Source organism: Schistocerca nitens, chromosome 6 (assembly GCF_023898315.1).
Source record: "Schistocerca nitens isolate TAMUIC-IGC-003100 chromosome 6, iqSchNite1.1, whole genome shotgun sequence".
In the NCBI taxonomy this organism is placed as follows: Eukaryota; Metazoa; Arthropoda; class Insecta; order Orthoptera; family Acrididae; genus Schistocerca; species Schistocerca nitens.
The window spans coordinates 310102230-310122559 of NC_064619.1; the positions used below are offsets into that span (position 1 = coordinate 310102230).

At 39.2% G+C, this 20330-nt stretch overlaps 1 protein-coding gene across 1 annotated transcript in view; it reads right to left on the minus strand.

Moving 5' to 3' along the window:
• Positions 1-20330, minus strand: part of LOC126263652 (ribosome biogenesis protein BOP1 homolog) — an 80987-nt gene that overhangs the window by 51496 nt on the left and 9161 nt on the right. The window contains exons 4-6 of the mRNA XM_049960754.1: positions 9746-9863; positions 785-1099; positions 512-679 (exon numbers count right to left, since the gene is read on the minus strand). Of these exons, the coding sequence (XP_049816711.1) occupies positions 512-679; positions 785-1099; positions 9746-9863 (601 nt within the window). The remainder of the gene's footprint in view (positions 1-511; positions 680-784; positions 1100-9745; positions 9864-20330) is intronic.

A 20330-nucleotide genomic window follows, 5' to 3' on the forward strand; every position in this document is an offset into this window, starting at 1 on the left:
CTGCAAGCTGAGGGGAGCGGTAAGAAGGGCAAAGTATTAGGGATGAGTAGGGAAGCGGTGCACGTACTCAGCTGTGCCCAGCCAGTGACGATGCATGACATCTCAGTAAACAAACCATTTCATCTACTGAGACAAAAACAAGATTTTTCCAGTTTATTTTTTTTTCCAAATTTCCCTGATTTCCCTGCCACATCTGAAATTCCCTGACATTCCCTGATTTCTAGAACTTGTGGCAACCTTGATGATACTCATTCTTATTGAGTTACAGAGGAGCATTACTGCTTAATGTAGGTTCCTTCAGTTGGTGCAACTTGCTGTTTTTCATTCTCACAAATCTCTGGAAGAGGTGAAATCATGTTGGGTGCCAGGAATGCAGCAAATGATGTACTGACTTAAGACCTTTAGATTCACAGAACCATATTCACCACAACAACTGCCCCGGGTTTTGAACACTGCACATAATTTTAAAGGGTTTCCTGTAAGAAATAACAAAAATAATTACTTAACTTACCCTCATCTTCCTTGCCCGTGGGCACATGTATAAATCCAGACAACGTAAGAACCTCTCTCTAATATATCTACTGTAAGCTGGAACTTCCCTCAATGACCTGTATTTCTGAGGTATGAAGTGAAGTTTCCTCTTCCATGGTGTGGCTTGCAACTTATTCCACTGTTTTACCTGCCAATAAAGAAAATATCTGTTAAGCAATGTCACCATAAATAATTAAATTTATGTCTGTTGTTGCAAGTTACTTACTAGTACAAGTACTATTCAGTTACTTACTTCTTTTTCATCAAAGAGATATTCTGGTGGAGGGTTGTAGGATTCAGCATGCCCAGGTAAATGACGTTTTGGAGCTGGTATATGATCATGAATACGTCTCATGTGTTCAGCTGTATCGTCTGTCTGCCACAACATATAAAATTTTGGATCTTTATCTTTTTCTTTCCTTGGTTTTATCCATCCCATTTTTATAGCATGAACCAATTTAGATACTTTTTCTTTCTCTGATTTACTTGGCAAGAACGATCGTTTGTGTTCTGGAAACTTTCGTAGTGGTGTCTTCATGACTTCTGAGGTAAACCATTCTATCCAAGGCTATTAATAAAATAAATAAACAGTTAAAACATACAACTGCAGCAAGTAAAGTATATTGGGGATGAAAGAGTTCCATTATGAAACCAACACAAAACAAATTTCAGCATTACTACAGTATATCGCAAGGTGAAGCATTACTACAGAAGCATGATCTAAGGCAAAAAGCACAAAAATCAGTGGGTGTTCATATGTGCCTCTGTGCTTGCTCATCAGCAACTGTCTTGTTAACAACACTGACCATACCTATCCTGTATCATTATTGGTTACAAGAAATGATGTCTTTATGCTAAATAAGGAAAAGAGGAATGGTTGATCCCAAACAAAGCAGTAACTCCATGAACAACAACCTGCATGTTATGCATCTGGTAGAACAGTGACAGTGCAGTTATTGCAAATTGCTGCCCCAAGGTGTAACCATCACTGCTGACATTTATTGTAAATAAATGTTTTGCAGATGTAATCCATGAACAACTACAATGAAGACTGCGTGAAGGATGCTACTCCATGACAATGCCCCTCCGTATTCTGCTAGACTGGCAAAAAACACTATACAGGTGTTCGGCTGGGAAGTCATTCCACACCCAATTTATTCAAATGAACTTGGGCCCCCAGATTTTCACCTTTTCTGCTCTCTGTCGAACAACCTTCAAGGAACTTCCTCTCCAGATGAAAATGTGCTCCAAAGGTGCCTCCAAGAGTTCTTCACCTCAAAATCACGTGGTTGCTACACCCGTGGAATCTAAAAGTTACCCCATCTTCAGCAGCAGGCTGTTGTAATTAGTGAAGGAGAATACATTATTAATAGCTAAAGTCTCTATCATGTGTATCTGTTGTGTTTATTAAACTTACGGAAAAATGCTATGAACTTACGCTCCAACATAATAACATGCTGTTGTGCTATTGGCATGCTGTGATGCTGATGGGTTATTTACTTTAATCAGGGTAGGCTATGCTGATCAAGGAATTTTCATGCTTCAGCAGTATAAGCACTAGATAACACACTGGCAGGCATTGATATTCCATTCCCATCAGGTTTAATGTATGATGGTAGTTATAGCCTGTTTTCTTATTATTTTTGATCAGATGAAGCATTCCCCTTACCAAACTATTTAATAAGAACATCCCCCAAGAAAGATTTACATATGTGAAAAGAATTTTTAGCTACTAGTTAGGCAGAGGAAGAAAAACCATGAATGTGCATTTGGAATGGTTTCAGGAAAGGTTCAAGTTTTAAAATGCCCAGTATGTAGAACGAATCCCACAAGAGCAAATGATGATATCAAAGCCATAGTTCAGTTCTCCACAATTATAAACACAATTAAGAAGATTCTAATACACACAGACAAGCTTTTAAGAAAATCATGAAACCATTAATTACAGTGCAATATTATAACACCTACAGGTTACAATTTGTACTTATTCACTGGCAGATTTATTAAGAAAATGTGCAGCAAAATTATTTTATAATCCCACATGCATCTCTTCCTTGGGAGTGGAACTACTCCACTTCTATGTTCATTTCATGTTGGCTGTAATTAAATTATGTGGATGAAAACAAAATAAATTCTTTACTTTAACGTGTTGACAATTACTTCTAATTTGAAAATCCTGGTATCATTAGATTTATACATACAGGAATGTGGTGATGGTAATTTGTGCTCTGCAAATCATCTGTACGTGACACTACTGTGTTCACACATATTGTAGATTTGTGAATTTTGTCATTTTATCATTATTTTCATTGTTTGTTTGTACATGACGGTATAATTTTACAGAATGAGACAGATGCTGATAGTCTCACTGTGTGGCTTACATTTTTTGAACATTTGCTCTATTAATGCACCAGTAATTTAATTTTAAAAATGACTGTGCAGTACACTACATACCTGTTGTATGAACTTTTTTCCTCACTTCACACCACACATCCTCTATCTAATCCTTTCTACAGTAACCTGGGAGCTAGCAGTTTTATAATATGGGATGTTTTTTCACTTCCCGTACAAAGCTAATGTTCACAACCTGCCCATTCATTTTCAAATTAAACGCCAGAGCTGTTTTCAAGGACACAATACCTCTCAGATTGTTTGGCAACATAGATACCTAGTCATGTTGTAATGCACTGCAAATGAGTTACTGGTGGGTCTATCGGAAATTGAAGTGCCCTATTTAACTACACAGGAAGTGATTCACAAGCAATCGGTTACCAACATGTGTTGTCAGGGGGTTTAATTTGAGTCACTCTATGTGCAGAGTACCTACTTCAGTTGACAAGTGGTTACCTGTGTGACAATGATGGGAAGTGATTGGTGCATAAGCTATGTAATGAGCTGTACCAAGCATAAGAATTTAAGACTACATTGTATTCAGTTACAAAGATCATTGGTATGTAATACATTTGTGAATACAAATTAATACTATTTATATGTAAACTGATATTTCAGCCAGTGTCAGTGTTTTGTACTGGAGCGAATCAACAGTTATGCAATCATTCGGGGCAATTATACAATCATTCAGGGCAATTACACAATCATTCAGGGCAATTATACAATCATTCAGGGCAATTATACAATCATTCAGGGTTGTCCCAGCTGGGGGACAAACACCAGTGTAATGAAATCTTCCCGGGCTTCTATTTAGGTGGCTGTGTTGAGATTCTGATGTTTAAATGAGTGTCGCTCTCATCATCTTCTGGTGAAGTTTTGGAATTGCATGGGATATAAAGAAGGGGAGACTCCCTCACCTCCCACCCTGACCTTCCCCTAGTAAGGGGGATCACGCCCCACCGAGGTATTTCCCATTATGTAGATGAAACCTGTGTTATGTGGGGACGTGACAGAGAGACCCTGAATGAGTTCCTAGACCACTTGAACAGCCTGAGTCAAAATATAAAGTTCATGATGGGCCAATAACAGAATGGAAGTCTTTCATTTTTAGACAATATAATAATAAAAATAAAGAATAAAAAGAACAGTTTTGTCCACCATACAGCCTAGAGAAAGAAGTCCCACACAGATCTGTACCTACATGTAATGAGCAGTCATCACCCAGTGCAGTGGTAAATTGTTCTACAACTCTAGTTCACAGGGCACATGCCACTTGTGACAAAGACAGCCTCTCAGAAGAGCTGCAACACCCTAAAGATGTGTTTTGCCAAAATTGTACAGCAAAATTCAGATTAGATAGGTGTAAAATAATGTGAGTTATACAAACACCTGCAAACAAGAGGTAGAGAAAGAGAAGCTCACCTCTATCCACCATACTGAGTGTCTTTTACCCAAAACTGCAAGAATCCTTGGGGGACATCATCAGAGCCACCTTTTGAGCACCACAAACAAACAAAATCAAACAATGTAATCTCCAGGTAGGAATATCAACAATGTAGGAAAATACAGATTGCTACTTACCATAAAGAAGACACATTAAGTTGCAGACAGGCACAATTAAAAGACACTTGCATGAAGCTTTTAGTCACAACCTTCATTAGTAAAAGACACACACACACACACACACACACACACACACACACACACACACACACACACCATTCATACGCACAAGCAAGAATATCTTATGCACATATGATTGCTAGTTCCAGCATCTCAGGATGGAATGCTTGCTCGTGTGTATGAACGGTGTGTGTCTCTCTTCTACTGATGAAGGCTGTAGCCAAAAGCTTTATGTAAGTGCCTTTTAACTGTGCCTGTCTGCAACTTAACGTGTCTTCTTTATAGTAAGTAGCAAGCTGTCTTTTCCTACATTGTTGACCATGTAGATATGCCTGACTTGGTGAAGGATAAACATAACTGCAATTACCTGGCGTGCATAGCATTCCTTGTGAGTGTGGTCTCTAGAACCTCAGGTAAACGCAGCAGTGTATCGTGTGAAACACGCAAGATACGTACGTCTGGGGTATAGAGAGAAGTCAGTGGTGGCAGAAAACAGGCTCAACGAAGGATATATGTTTGGATATGAGAGAACAAAAATGTTGTGTAGAGCTACTGGGCTTGTAGGAGAGCATTATTGAAGAATCAGTTGTGATCAGGCTCCACGGCAAAATCCTCAACAAAGACAAGGGCTAAGTTCAGCATGGAAACATACATTAACAGCTATACACACAGACTGACCCCAGCAGCTGATGCTTAGTAAGACTCTGGGCAATTGATGCCCATATAATCTCAATGTTTCGCCAGAAGATGAAAGTGACATCCATTGAAACAGCATGGAATATTAAGGAGCCACCTGGATGGAAGCCCGAGAGGGCTTCACTGGTAAATGTAGGCAGTCCCCTATGCACAAATAAGCATATGGGAGCAGATGCAGGAATCATACATCGTCGTTCTAGGCGATGTTTTATGGACATGGTTTGCCATTGCCTTCCTCTGACTTGTTATGAAGTATCAAGTGTGTACCTGTATCATGTGTGCAACTGTAATGAGTCCTTGTACAGCGTAGTGATGGGTGTGTGTTAATGGTGACGGGAGACAGTGAAACCCTATGCTGGCATATTGCCTCCTCCTCTTGAGTTGCACCATAGGGGCTGCCAAACTTAATGTCCCCATCTGACTGACAGATCACCATCAACTGTGTCATGTGCCTTCATTTCATGAGACACTACGGAGACATTTGGAATTTAATTGAGAGCAATAGCAAGAAGATAGATGATTAGGAACTTTATGCCATTACCTATCCTCCTCATGCAGCTAAATATTGGTGGTGAAAATTTTTCACAACCAGGATTTGAACCATTTTACTTCAGAGTTGAGCGCCACCACACACAGGTGTGTTAGAGACCTTGACTACTGAAGTGGGTGGGACAACTTCACAGTGATAAATATTCATGAAACATGTTATTTGCGTGGGCACTGTTTTGTAGAGGAGGAGGTGGGAGATATTGCACTTTTACATATTTTTTGTTGTGTTCACTTAATTAAACTGCAAGAAATAACACTAGACTTGGGCTGTAGACTTGTATTTGTGAAAAACTGGATTAAATGCGGACTCGTACAAATATAATCACTTCTTGTCTTGGTCCCAATTTGGACCACATTAAAATACATTTGTGTATAGATATCAGAAAATATGATGATGCCAAAAATCTGAGAAACTAAGTCTAAAAATTGTTGCAAAACTCCTTTACTACTTTAAGTGTCTCATTTCCTAATCTAATTCCCTCAGCATCACCTGACTTAATTCGACTACATTCCATTATCCTCGTTTTGCTTTTGTTGATGTTCATCTTATATCCTCTTTTCAAGACGCTATCCATTCCATTCAACTGCTCTTCCACGTCCTTTGCTGTCTCTGACAGAATTACAATGTCATCGGAGAACCTCAAAGTTTTTATTTCTTCTCCATGGATTTTAATACCTACTCCAAATTTTTCTTTTGTTTCTGTTACTGCTTGCTCAATATACAGATTGAATAACATCGGGGAGAGGCTACAACCCTGTCTTACTCCCTTCCCAACAACTGCTTCCCTCGACTCTTATAACTGCCATCTGGTTTCTGTACAAATTGTAAATAGCCTTTCGCTCCCTGTATTTTACCCCTGCCACCTTCAGAATTTGAAAGAGAGTATTCCAGTCAACATTGTCAAAAGCTTTCTCTAAGTCTACAAATGCTAGAAACGTAGGTTTGCCTTTCCTTAATCTTTCTTCTAAGATAAGTCGTAAGGTCAGTATTGCCTCACGTGTTCCAGTATTTCTACGGAATCCAAACTGATCTTCCCCGAGGTCGGCTTCTACCAGTTTTTCCATTCGTCTGTAAAGAATTCGTGTTAGTATTTTGCAGCTGTGGCTTATTAAACTGATTGTTCGGTAATTTTCACATCTGTCAACACCTGCTTTCTTTGGGATTGGAATTATTATATTCTTCTTGAAGTCTGAGGGTATTTCGCCTGTTTCATACATCTTGCTCACCAGATGGTAGAGTTTTGTCAGGACTGGCTCTCCCAAGACCGTCAGTAGTTCCAGTGGAATGTTATCCACTCCCGGGGCTTTGTTTCGACTCAGGTCTTTCAGTGCTCTGTCAAACTCTTCACGCAGTATCGTATCTCCCATTTCATCTTCATCTACATCCTCTTCCATTTCCATAATATTGTCCTCAAGTACATCACCCTTGTATAGACCCTCTATATACTCCTTCCACCTTTCTGCTTTCCCTTCTTTGCTTAGAAGTGGGTTTCCATCTGCGCTCTTGATGTTCATACAAGTGGTTCTCTTCTCTCCAAAGGTCTCTTTAATTTTCCTGTAGGCAGTATCTATCTTACCCCTAGTGAGATAAGCCTCTAAATCTTTACATTTGTCCTCTAGCCAGCCCTGCTTAGCCATTTTGCACTTCCTGTCGATCTCATTTTTGAGACATTTGTATTCCTTTTTGCCTGCTTCATTTACTGCATTTTTATATTTTCTCCTTTCATCAATTAAATTCAATATTTCTTCTGTTACCCAAGGATTTCTACTAGCTCTCGTCTTTTTTTGTACTTGATGCTCTGCTGCCTTCACTACTTCATCCCTCAAAGCTACCCATTCTTCTTCTACTGTATTTCTTTCCCCCATTCCTGTCAATTGTTCCCTTATGCTCTCCCTGAAACTCTGTACAACCTCTGGTTCTTTCAGTTTATCCAGATCCCATTTCCTTAAGTTCCCACCTTTTTGCAGTTTCTTCAGTTTTATCTACAGGTCATAACCAATAGATTGTGGTCAGAGTCCACATCTGCCCCTGGAAATGCCTTACAATGTAAAACCTGGTTCCTAAATCTCTGTCTAACCATTATATAATCTATCTGATACCTTTTATTATCTCCAGGGTTCTTCCATGCATACAACCTTCTTTCATGATTCTTAAACCAAGTGTTAGCTATGATTAAGTTGTGCTCCGTGCAAAATTCTACCAGGCTACGCATAATAATTAGGAACACAGTGTACAGACAGTGTATAAATAGGCAAGTACTAAGATGGACATTTACTGACCAGAAGGAAGACCACTGTATTTCTATAAGGTCATAATTGTGCAGTTATTATAATATGAGTGACGTTTGAAAAGTCCATGCAAAGTCTGAGAGATGGCACAACCGGCACCTATCGAGGTCATGTTTAGTTAGTAGCATCTTTGGAAAGAACGCATACCGAGTTTCAGCCATAATGGTCTATTTCTTTGTGTTTGGCATTCGTGTGAATCAAGGAAATCAAATGATTGTCAAAAAATGAACGAAGAAGAATTTTGTGGGGTGATTAAACATTACTTTATGAAAGGCAAAATGCCTCAGGAGACTAAAGAGAAGCTTGATAAACATTACGGTGATTCTGCATCTTTAATTAGAACAGTTTATAAATGTTTTCAAAATTTTCGGAGTGGCCATATGGACAACAAGTGATGCTGAATGTTCTGGATGCCCTGTGGAGGTTTTGACAAAATCAATGATAAAATCCATGATATGGTGATGGATGACAGAAGAGTTAAGGTGTGTGAGATTGCTAGTGCTGTACGCATCTCGAATGAATTGGTACATAATATTTTGCATAAACATTTGGACATGAGAAAGCTATCCGCAAGATGGGTTCCGCGACTGCTCACGCTTGACCAAAAACGGAATCAAGTGAAGTGTCGCAAGGATGATTTGCATCTGTTCAGGAAGAATCCACAGGACTTTAAGCGTCGTTTCGTCACTGTGGATGAAACATGGATACATTACTATACTCCTGAGATCAAACAATAATCTAAACAATGGGTTACCAAGGGAGAATCTGCAACAAAAAAGGCGAAGACCAGTCCTCCGGTTGGAAAGGTTATGACGACTGTCTTTTGGGATTCGCAAGGGATAATCCTCATAGACTATATGAAAAGGGTAAAACTATTACAGGTGCATATTATTCATCGTTATTGCACTGTTTGAAAACTGAGCTGCAAGAAAAATGCCGGCGATTGGATCGCAAAAAAGTCCTTTTTCATCAGACATTGCACCAACATACACCTCAGCAGTTGTGGTCACAAAATTAACGGAAATAGGATTCCAACTCGTTTCACATCCACCCTATTCTCCAGACTTGGCTCCCTCGGACTACTATTTGTTTCACAATTTGAAGAAATGGCTGGCGAGACAAAGATTTTATTCAAACGAGGAGGTGATTACAGCAACTAATAGCTATTTTGCAGACTTGGACAATTCCTATTATTCGGAAGGGTACAACAAATTAGAACAGCGTTGGATGAAGTGTGTAAAAAGAGACGCTTTAAGACTGACCTCTAGAAAAAAATAACAAAATGATTAATTTTTAAATGTAACAATGAAAAGTCCAGGATGGAACAACAACAAAGAGGTGGCGTTGAGTCGCAGACAGGCACATGAAAAAGTACACTACAATATTGAAGCTTTCATATAAAATCCTTCTATCTCTCTCTCTCTCTCTCACACACACACACACACACACACACACACACACACACCACTGCCTTGAGAATCCAACACATAGAGACAGTGGCAAAGTATGTACGAGTGAGTGAGTTGTGTCTAAATATTTCAGCATTCTTTTTCATTGTGCCATTCTGCAACTTAACACCTCCTCTATGTTGTGAGCAGCAACCTATCCTTTCAATACTGCTGTTTTTTGAACATATTCTTTATAAATCTGAAGTGTTAAAACATACCGCATATTCATCAAATTCAGCGTCTGGTATCTTTGAACTCTGCAGCCTCTGAATAAGGTCAACATCAGCATCACAAAGCACTACATCTTGGCCTGTCTGTGGATCTTTCACAGTTCGCCTACAAGAAAAAAACCATGTTAATCACTGGAAAAGAAACAAGTTTACAAAAAACACACAGCAGGCTTGGAAAAAAATTAATTAGAAACACTTACAGAATATGCATACTTAACTTCTGCTACGACCTCTAAAATCTGATTTGAGGGGTACAAAATGAGTATTAAGAAACACACTAGGGTTGTTCCGAAAGTAATGCCTCATATTTTTTTGTGGTGACTTTGGATGTCCACGCCAGATGTTACTGGTGTAGTGCTAATGCTTGAACCTTCCTCTTTCTTTTGCAGGTGGTTCTGTTGTTCTATGGTAGTTGGCGCCAGCAGAGGAGTGTTCCAAAATGGAGTCTGATATGGACGCACATATAAAACAGTGACGAATAATTGATTTTCTCACTGCTGAACAAATTGTGCTGATTGAAACCAATCTACACTTGGTGAAAAGGTGGTGCGCATGACAAACCACAGCCCGGTCAACCCTGCACACTGTTGTCTGTCGCAACAAAGACCGTCTGGATAACTCATGCACACTGATCGGTGGATAACAACCAGAGAATTGTGCAAAAAGCTGAATGTCGACTATAATGCCTTGGAAACAACGTTAGAACATCTTTGTAGTACAAAGTCTGTGTGAGATGGGACCCGCATATGCTTACAGAAGAACAAAAAACTCATCAAAGGGAAAACTGTCAGGACCTGCTGGACCAATATGAAGCTGAAGGTGATGATTTTCTGAATAGCATCATCACCGGAGATGAGATGTGGTGTCATCACTACGAGCTGGAATCAAAAGGATAGTCCATGAAATGGCAACATGTGAATTCTCTATCAAAGAAGAAATTCTAGTCACAGCCGTCTGCAGGCGAAGTGATGTGCACAGTCTTCTGAGATAGCCAGGGTGCTGTTCTTTTGGATGTCCTGGAGCCGGGAGAAACTGTCAATTCAGCACGCTACAAGACGACACCAAGCTGAAAGCCCTAGTTTCTAGGGTAAGGCCAGAGAAGAATATCAACTTTCACGTGCAACATGATAATGCCAGGCCCCACAGCAGTTTTGTGACCATGTAACTCACTGCAAAATTTGGCTGGACTGTCTTGCAACATCCACCTTACAATCCCGATTCAGTGTCTTCAGACTTCCATCTCTTTGGCCTTCTGAAAGATGGACTATGCATCCAACATTTTCAGGATTCAGACGCTGTTGTCAAAGCTGTAAGGAAGTGGTTAGCCTTAACTGGTTCCAATTTTTACAAGTGCAGCATGTAGCCTCTGGTTCATCAATGGCAAAAGTGCATAATGAATAGTGATGACTATGTGGAAAAATAACAGCCTGTAGCTGAAATATTGCTCTATTTAGTTGTGCTGTTGTGATTATGTATCTCCTGTAGTTTCCATGAATAAAAATAGGAGCCATTACTTTCAGAAGAACCCTTGTAATACATAACATACAGTCATCAGCAAATTGTGAAACATTCCACAACTACATACTTCATTCACATCAAACCTTATCATACTGGCTAACGTCTGGGTCAAAGGAAACGTGTAGAGGCCCACCACATCTGTACCTACATCCATACTACGCAAGCCACCTGACGGTGTGTGGCGGAGGGTACTTTGAGTACCTCTACCGGCTCTCCCTTCTATTCCAGTCACTTAATGTTCATGGAAAGAGAGATTGTCGGTACGCCTCTGTGTGGGCTCTAATCCCTCTGATTTTATCCTCGTGGTCTCTTCGCAAGATATACATAGGAGGGAGCAATATATTGCTTGACTCCTCGGTGAAGTTACGTTCACGAAATTTCAACAAAAGCCTGTACCGAGCTACTGAGCGTCTCTCTTGCAGTCTTCCACTGGAGTTTATCAATCATCTCCATAACGCTTCTGCGATTACTAAATGATCCTGTAACGAAGTGCGCTACTCTCCGTTGGTTCTTCTCTATCTCTTCTATCAACCCTATCTGGTACGGATCCCACACCGGTGAGCAGTATTCAAGCAGTGGGCGAACAAGTGTACTGTAACCTACTTCCTTTGTTTTCGGCTGCATTTCCTTAGGATTCTTCCAATGAATCTCAGTCAGACATCTGATTTACCGACGATTAATTTTATATGGTCATTCCATTTTAAATCACTCCTAATGCCTAGTCCCAGATAATTTATGAAATTAACTGCTTCCAGTTGCTGACCTGCTATATTGTAGCTAAATGATAAAGGAACATTCTTTCTATGTATTCGCAGCACATTACACTTGTCTACATTGAGATTCAATTGCCGTTCCCTGCACCATGCATCAATTTGTTGCAGATCTTCCTCCATTTCAGTACATAGGGAGCTTATCATTTTACTGTTACTCCATATGTGTACCACACATAGAGGACAAAAAGGGGTGGGGCTGAAGAAATTAGTCTTTCACTGTACCATTGTAGCTAATTTATATCACTCTCAGACATACAGTACATGGCATAAAGTTGTTGCCAGTCGGTGAGTCATAAAAAAGACTGTTTCAATGAACAATAAAATATGCACAACACAGGCTTAATCAAAATAATATTAAGATTTATATGGACATAACATGCATAGGGCAGAAATAATTTACTGAATGTAATGTAACATGTGTTATGTTGTATTTTTAGTAGTTGCACAGTTGATCATTGTAACATCTTCAGTCTCTTCATTTTTTAGTTAGACATACTGGCTGAATGATTGATACTCAAGCCACGAAGATTTGCAGCAAGCATGATTGAAGTGTATGGTTTGCCGACTCTTGTCCATGAAAAGTTCAGGCAGCAACCTGCACATGAACCACCAAGCTGTTTCACACAGTACCCCACCTACAAGAAGTTTGTGGATACTGCATCGGAAGCTAAGAACTATCAAGGCAATGCAGGGCGGCCAAGATAATGAAGATGTGAACACAACATCGCTATTATACATGAAGCCGTGTTGCACAGTCCTTAAAAATCAAGTTTACAATGCAATTTGGGAACAGGAATTCCTCAAAAAACAGTGTGGCACATCATGAAACATGACCTTGGGATGCGACCATACCACACCCACGTCCCCCAAGCTTTAACACTGGCACAGAAATGTAAGCAAGAGAAAAAATAGTATGAATATATACAATACATCATTCGTTTCTACTAAAAAATTCGTCAATGGAGTAGAAGGAGTTGGCCACTAGTAAGTCTTTCAGGCTCCTTTTAAACTGATCTTTATTTGTAACTAATTTTTTTATGTTTACTGGCAAATTATTGAAGATGAGTGTTCCTGAGTAGTGGACCCCTTTTTGAACTAAAGTAAGTGCGTTTAAGTCCTTGTGCAGATCATTTTTGTTCCTGGTATTGTATGTATGAACTGAGCTGTTTGTTGGAAAAACCGATATATTATTTAGGACAAATTTCATTAATGAGTAAATATACTGAGAGGCAGTAGTTAGTATACCCAGTTCTTTGAAGAGGTTTCTACAGGACGTCCGTGAATTTACTCCACAAATAATACATATTGGGAACAGGACTCTGAAAACTTTTGTTTGACTTGAAGAGTTACACCAAAATATTATACCATATGACATTATGGAATGAAAGTAGGCAAAGTATGCAAGCTTTTTCATTTTTATGTCACCTATGTCTGCTAACACTCGAATTGCAAATACAGATTTGTTAAGGCGTTTCTGCAGTTCTGTGGTATGCTCTTCCCAACTGAATTTATTGTCAAGTTGTAATCCCAGGAATTTAAGACTGTCAACCTCTTCTATCTGCTCTTCTTCATATTTTATGCATATGCTGGGTGGAAACCTCTTACAGGTTCTGAATTGCATATAGTGAGTCTTTTCGAAGTTTAATGTCAGTGAGTTGGCTTTAAACCATTTATTAATATCCATGAAAATATCATTAGCAGATCTTTCTAGAACTGCACTTGACATACTATTTATTGCAATACTTGTGTCATCTGCAAACAAAATGAACTCTGCTTCTAGCTGTGTAACTGATGAGAGATCATTAATGTACACAAGAAAAAGCAATGGCCCTAAGATGGATCCTTGTGGGACACCACATGTAATTTCTTCCCATTCTGATGATGACTGTTGACTTAATTCAATAGTCCCTTGCACTGACACCCTTTGTTTCCTGTTAGTGAGGTATGACTTGAACCATTTTGCAGCACTGCCCGTGACACCACAGAATTCTAATTTACTTAAAAGGATGTTGTGGTTCACACAATCAAATGCCTTTGACAAATCACAGAAAATACCTGCTGCTTGTAATTTGTTATTTAATGAATTAAGTACATTTTCACTGTAGGTGTAAATAGCCTTCTCGATATCAGAACCCTTCAGAAATCCAAACTGTGTTCTTGATAATATGTTATTTGTGGTCAGATGGTTGAGCAGCTGCCTGTACATTACTTTTTCTAAAATTTTTGAGAATGCTGGCAAAAGTGAAATCGGTCTGTAGTTTGATGGTATCTCTTTATCCCCTTTCTTGAATAGAGGCTTAACATCTGCATATTTTAGCCAGTCAGGAAATGTCCCAGTTATAACTGACTGGTTACATAAGTAACTTAGAATTGTACTAAACTCACAAGAACATGCCGTAATTAACTTTGTTGATATTTCATCGTACCAACTAGAATGCTTTGTTTTTAAAGATTTTATTATGGAAGTTATTTCTTTTGGTGAAGTGAGTGATATATTCATGTACTTGAAGCTATTTGTGAAGGCTAGGTTCAGATATTCAAGGGCATTATTTACTGATCCTGAAAGTCCCAATCTATCAGTAACGGATATAAAGTGCTTGTTAAATAGATTTGCTACAGTATGCCCATCAGTTACTAATGTGTCATCTACCCTTAGTGCTATTTGCTCCTGTTCCTTTCTGGTTCTACCAGTCTGCTCTTTCACTATATCCCATATTGTTTTTATTTTGTCCCCTGGCATTGCTATTTTCTTCTCGTAGTGCATTTGTTTAGACGTCTGAATTACTTTTTTTTAATGTTTTACAGTATTCCTTGTATTTAGCTAAATCATCAGCACTGGAGCTATTCTTGGTCAACAGATACATTTTCCTTTTTGTCTTACAGGAAATCCTTATTTCTTGTGTAATCCATGGTTTTATTATAGACTTCTGTTTAATTTGAGTAACTTTTAGAGGAAAACAGTTTTCAAACATGGTACTGACATTGTTCACGAATGTGTTATATTTTTCATTCATGTCATGAGCACTATAAACATCTTTCCAGTTCATATCTTTGAGCAGTTTTCTAAAACACTCAATTTTTGGTTGATTGACTACTCTCCTGTACTCAGATTTAGCAGTCTTGATAATCTGCTTAGAATTTACATCTAAAACAAGGAGCTGCATGTCATGATCTGATAGTCCATTTATAACAGGTTTTATGATATGATTTTGTTCCTTTGATTTGTCTATAAAAATGTTATCAATGGCTGTCCTTGAGGATTTAGTGATCCTAGTTGGAAGGTTTACAGTGTGAGTTAGATTGAAGGACAACATTACTAACTGCAGTGAATGTTTACTACAAGATTGCATTAGAAAATCTGTATTAAAGTCACCAGCAATCAAAATTTCTTTCTTTCTTCCTGTTAAATAACCCAAAAGAGCTTCTAGATGATCTAAAAATAGATTATAATTTCCTGCAGGTGCTCGGTAGATAGTTATTATTATATAGGATCTGTTATGGAACTCTACTTCTGTTGCACATGCTTCTAGATGCTGCTCTAAACAGAATTTATTAATGTCAATGTTCTTGAATTTATGGCAGTTTTTGATAAATGTGGCAACTCCTCCCCCATCCATATCCACTCTGCAGAAGTAGGAAGCTAGCTTAAATCCTGAAATGTCTAACATATCTATATCAGTGGTCACTTGATGTTCAGAGAGGCAGATTATGTCAATTTGGTTAGATGAATTCATTTCATCGATACAAATGAGTAGTTCATCAACTTTATTTCTAACTCCTGGAATGTTCTGGTGTAATAAAGATAACTAATACTGCATACTAATGGGATTGTAACTGATTTGGCGAAGATGAACTGGCAGTTTCTGATTACTTTCTGTTAAACACTGTTTAAATGGAGGCTGTATGATAAAATCTGACTCCTGTTCATCTGTTTTCTCAAACTGAGTGTGTCTGCCAATCTCTCTTAAAACTCGTTTTCTTTCCCCCTTCCCTATCCTAAAAAAGGCATCCCTCTGACACCTGTGACCACTGGTATTTTACCACTTGTGCCAGTGTCCCCCCTTAAGTTTTCTGCAATCAACCCAGACAGTTTTCCCTTCCCTTTCCTATTGAGGTGAAGGCCATACCTAGTGTACTCCCACCTATCGATAGCATCCACAGGAATCAAACCAATATGGGACCCTATAACCGTCCTAAGCAGCCACTCCAACTCCAAGTTCACCCTCCCTACGGAAGAGTTCAAATGAGGCCGATCATGGCGTCTCAGCACAGACACAAATCCCACACTCGTATGCTTCGTTGCTGATGCTATCTTCACCAGGTCACTCTCTATGGAATATTCAGAGTCTCTGCCAATGCTATTTCCTGGACCACCCACTATAACCACGGCATCCTCCTTTGTGAAATCCTTGCATAAAGCACCTACATCCTCTGTTACCTGACCCAAATCTGCACTAGGCTTGAAAAAGTTTGTGACCTGGTACTCTGGACCTAGATTTTCCTGCAGTAGTTGGCCAACACCTCTACCATGGGAACTACCTAACAACAGAACTTTCTATCTCTTTACAAATTTCCCAACCCTTTTCAAGTCCTTGAAAGCTTGTTGTGCCCTTTCTACAGCTTCAGCTACATGAGGCTCATCCGATTCTGACTGAGGCAACAGGTCAAATCTATTTTCAAGATTTATGACAAAGCTGTCTGATGCTCTCCTTTGCCTGTTCCCCCTATTACCTGTTGCCACTTCCCACCTCTGTTCACCCTTCTCCCTCTTTAACCTGTCCAGATCCTCCCTTGCCTTGTCTAGGTCAGCTTGAAGAGCTGCAATTTTCCCTTCCTGTTCCAATATTTTTGTATCTCTACTGCAGATCCTACAATACCACTGGTGAGCCTCATTGATGTCCCCATTTCCCACGCCACTACATTCGCCCCAATGAAAGAAACTACACCACCCATCACACCATACCCCGGAACTAACGATCCTACGGCATGTCACACACTTCTCACTCATGGTAAAAACAGAAATCGTATAAGCTGATTTAAGTAGTGACTAAAACGTAAACAAAGGACCCTAGAAACTATTCAGGCAGATATAAATAAATTGAAAGAGTACTGAATAAAAAAACTGGTGATTACATATAACTCACTGTTTACTTACTATACGCGCGCGTGAAATTAAGCCTAAAATCCGTGCTATAGGCGCGAGAAGGAAATTAAACTTCTTACCCCGTTTAATCTTCTTTAACACTTCACTAACACTTCTTCACTAACACTTCCACTAATGTAACAACACTTATATTATATTTATACCAACTGGAAACGTTTATCTATAAGTTTAATTCACTGCTTACTTACGATTCGCGCGCGTGAAATTAGGCCTAGGATTCGTGCTACAGGCGTGAAAAGAAAAATACCACGATAGTGAACAGGTAGAGTTCACAGGTATTTAGCACTTGCAGCTTATCATTTGACACATTCGATACATTTCATTTATAGACATGTGTAAAGTTAATTAATTGTTTTGGTCATCTGGGAGTTAATATAATTTTGATTAACGCATTATAATTCAGGTATTATATTCCCACACATTTTGCCACCACAAGTACAGAATCAGTTCTTTATGGTAGTGGGTGCAGTACAAATTTATCTGGGTTGAAGAAAGTATGTCAAACACGATCCATGGAAATCTTGCCAATTTTCTGACACACACAATTTTACCTACAATGAAAGACAAGAACAGCATATTTTCATGTCATTGAGCTCCAACTGAAGGCAGGGGGTTCCAATATTGTAAATCAGAATTTAGTCCATAAAGAGAAGAGAACAGCATGTTAAATGGTTCAAATGGTTCTGAGCACTATGGGACTTAACATCTGTGGTCATCAGTCCCCTAGAACTTAGAACTACTTAAACCTAACTAACCTAAGGACATCACACACATCCATGCCCGAGGCAGGATTCGAAACTGCGACCGTAGCAGTCGCGCGGTTCCGGACTGCGCGCCTAGAACCGCTAGACCACCGCGGCCGGCAACAGCATGTTAAAACTCATGATTGCCACAGTTCTGGATTCAGTGTCCAAGCCCTTTGTAATGCCCTACCGGGAAAAGGTGTAGAACACTTAGAATTACATATTAAGTTTAGGAATGCACTTTGTACTCTCTGAAATGATTGAGGTAAGTGCCAGCACAAACACTACATTTCCTAGAGCATATAGTTATAATGTGTCTCCGATAAAAACATGGACTCATTTTCATGACACGTATCTCATACTTTGTATATCAAAACTTTAATGAAAATTATTCAGGTTAACAATGAAGCAAGTTAATGGCAATATAAATAAACAAGAAAGTAAAAGTAAATTAAACAGTCAATTCTTGTGTGTCTCAAAAGTAAAGTGTTAAAATAGTTTGTAATGTCAGTTTTGTCTTGTAGCAACTGAACACAGAATTTTAATGTGAAAAACATTACAAACTGACTGCTGAGTGAGCAACAGAATAAAGTATATTAAGATTTACTAGGAGTTACAATGAAACACATAAATTTATTAGGAACAGACAGGAGTGGAAAATGAAATGACATAATAAAAATGAAATGGAGGTGAGTAAGACATGTAGCTTTTGAATGGATAACAGATGTATCAGGGATATACATTGCTGGATTCCAAGACATGCTGAAGTGACCTACAGACAGGTGGGATTGAAGACTGCTCAATGCTTCAGTCTCAATGGGATCCTTATACATTAGTGCAGGGGCGGGCAAACGTTGCACGCGCCTCATGAGCACACAGCGCTGCACGTGTGCTGCTCAAGTGCTATTGTCGACCGGGGCAGTGGCGACAGCTGGTAGGTTGCGGCTAACCTGCGGACATTGATGCGAAGCGACCACTACGTAATGAACGCTGTATTTAAAGAACTGGAAAATGCAGAGTGAATCAAGGAAATGGAGAAGTGGAAATTTATTATCTTTTAAAAAGGAATGGGAGAATCATCTTTTCTTTGTGCAAAAACGTGAAAATTCAAAATGTTTAATATGTGGCAGTATTTTGGCTGGTCAGCAGAAGTTTAGTTTGAACGCCATTATAATAAATTTCACAAGGACGAGTACAATTTACTGTCAGATTCTGAGCAGATGGGGAAATTGACTGACCTAAAGAAGGGCGATCTGACAATACTAGATGAATCCAATGTAACTTGCTGTTGTCACAAGAGATCTGCGACTTTCTTCCGTCATGTCTCTCAACTAACTGATTTAACATTTTATGGAGCACTGTTTTCAATTTTTTCAGGACGACAACGATAGCCCAGCGGTACGTGCAAGTTATAAGATTGCGCTTAATATAGCGAGAGCTGGAAAACCATTTGCTGAAGATGAGTTTATAAAGGAGTGCAACAAAGATGCCACTGAATACAAATTAGTTTCGAGCTATCGCTCTTTCTCGGCAGACTGTAAGTTGTCGTATAAATGCCATGGCAGGTGACATTTACCTTCAATTAAGGAGTGCAGTGAAGGAGTTTATTGAATTTTCCATCGCACTTGATGAGTCCACACATATTTCAGACACCGCGCAATTAATGATTTATGTCCACGGCATGCACATAACAGAGGATTTTTTTTGATATGATATCTTTAAAAAGCATGACTACCGGCGCACACATACTAAAAACCGTTGAAGCAGCTGTCGATTCAGCTGGCTTAAACTGGGAACATTTGGTGTCAGTGACAACAGACGGAGCACCTGCAATGAAAGGAGAACAAATGACATTTGTTGGATTACAAAGAAAAAAGCCTCAGCGTACAGAAGAATCATTGTACAGCATCCTCTGCATTTTGCACCAAGAAGTACTCTGTGCAAAAGCAGCAAAATTGAGGGGGAGGGGGGGGGGGGGACGTCATGCAAGTGGTTATTCGGGCAGTAAATTATTGGAGATCCCACAGGATTACACAAATTCAGTTTCAGACATATTTAGCTGAAATTGGGGAAGAGTACGGTGACATACAATACCACAGTGAAGGCCACCGGCTTAGCATCGGTAATGTACTCGAAAGATCTTTTGAGCTGAGAATACCAATAAATCAGTTTTTAAAAGACAAAGGAAGGTACGATACCAAGTTAGAAGATCCAGAGTGGGTTGCCGACCTTGCATTTCTAGTGATATTACCGGACACATGAATGCATTGAACACAAGTTTGCAAGGAGAAAATCAGCTAATTTGTGAAATGGCTGAAAAGGTGCAAGCTTTCACTAGCAAGCTAGAGCTATGGGAACGACAGCTCTCATCAGGA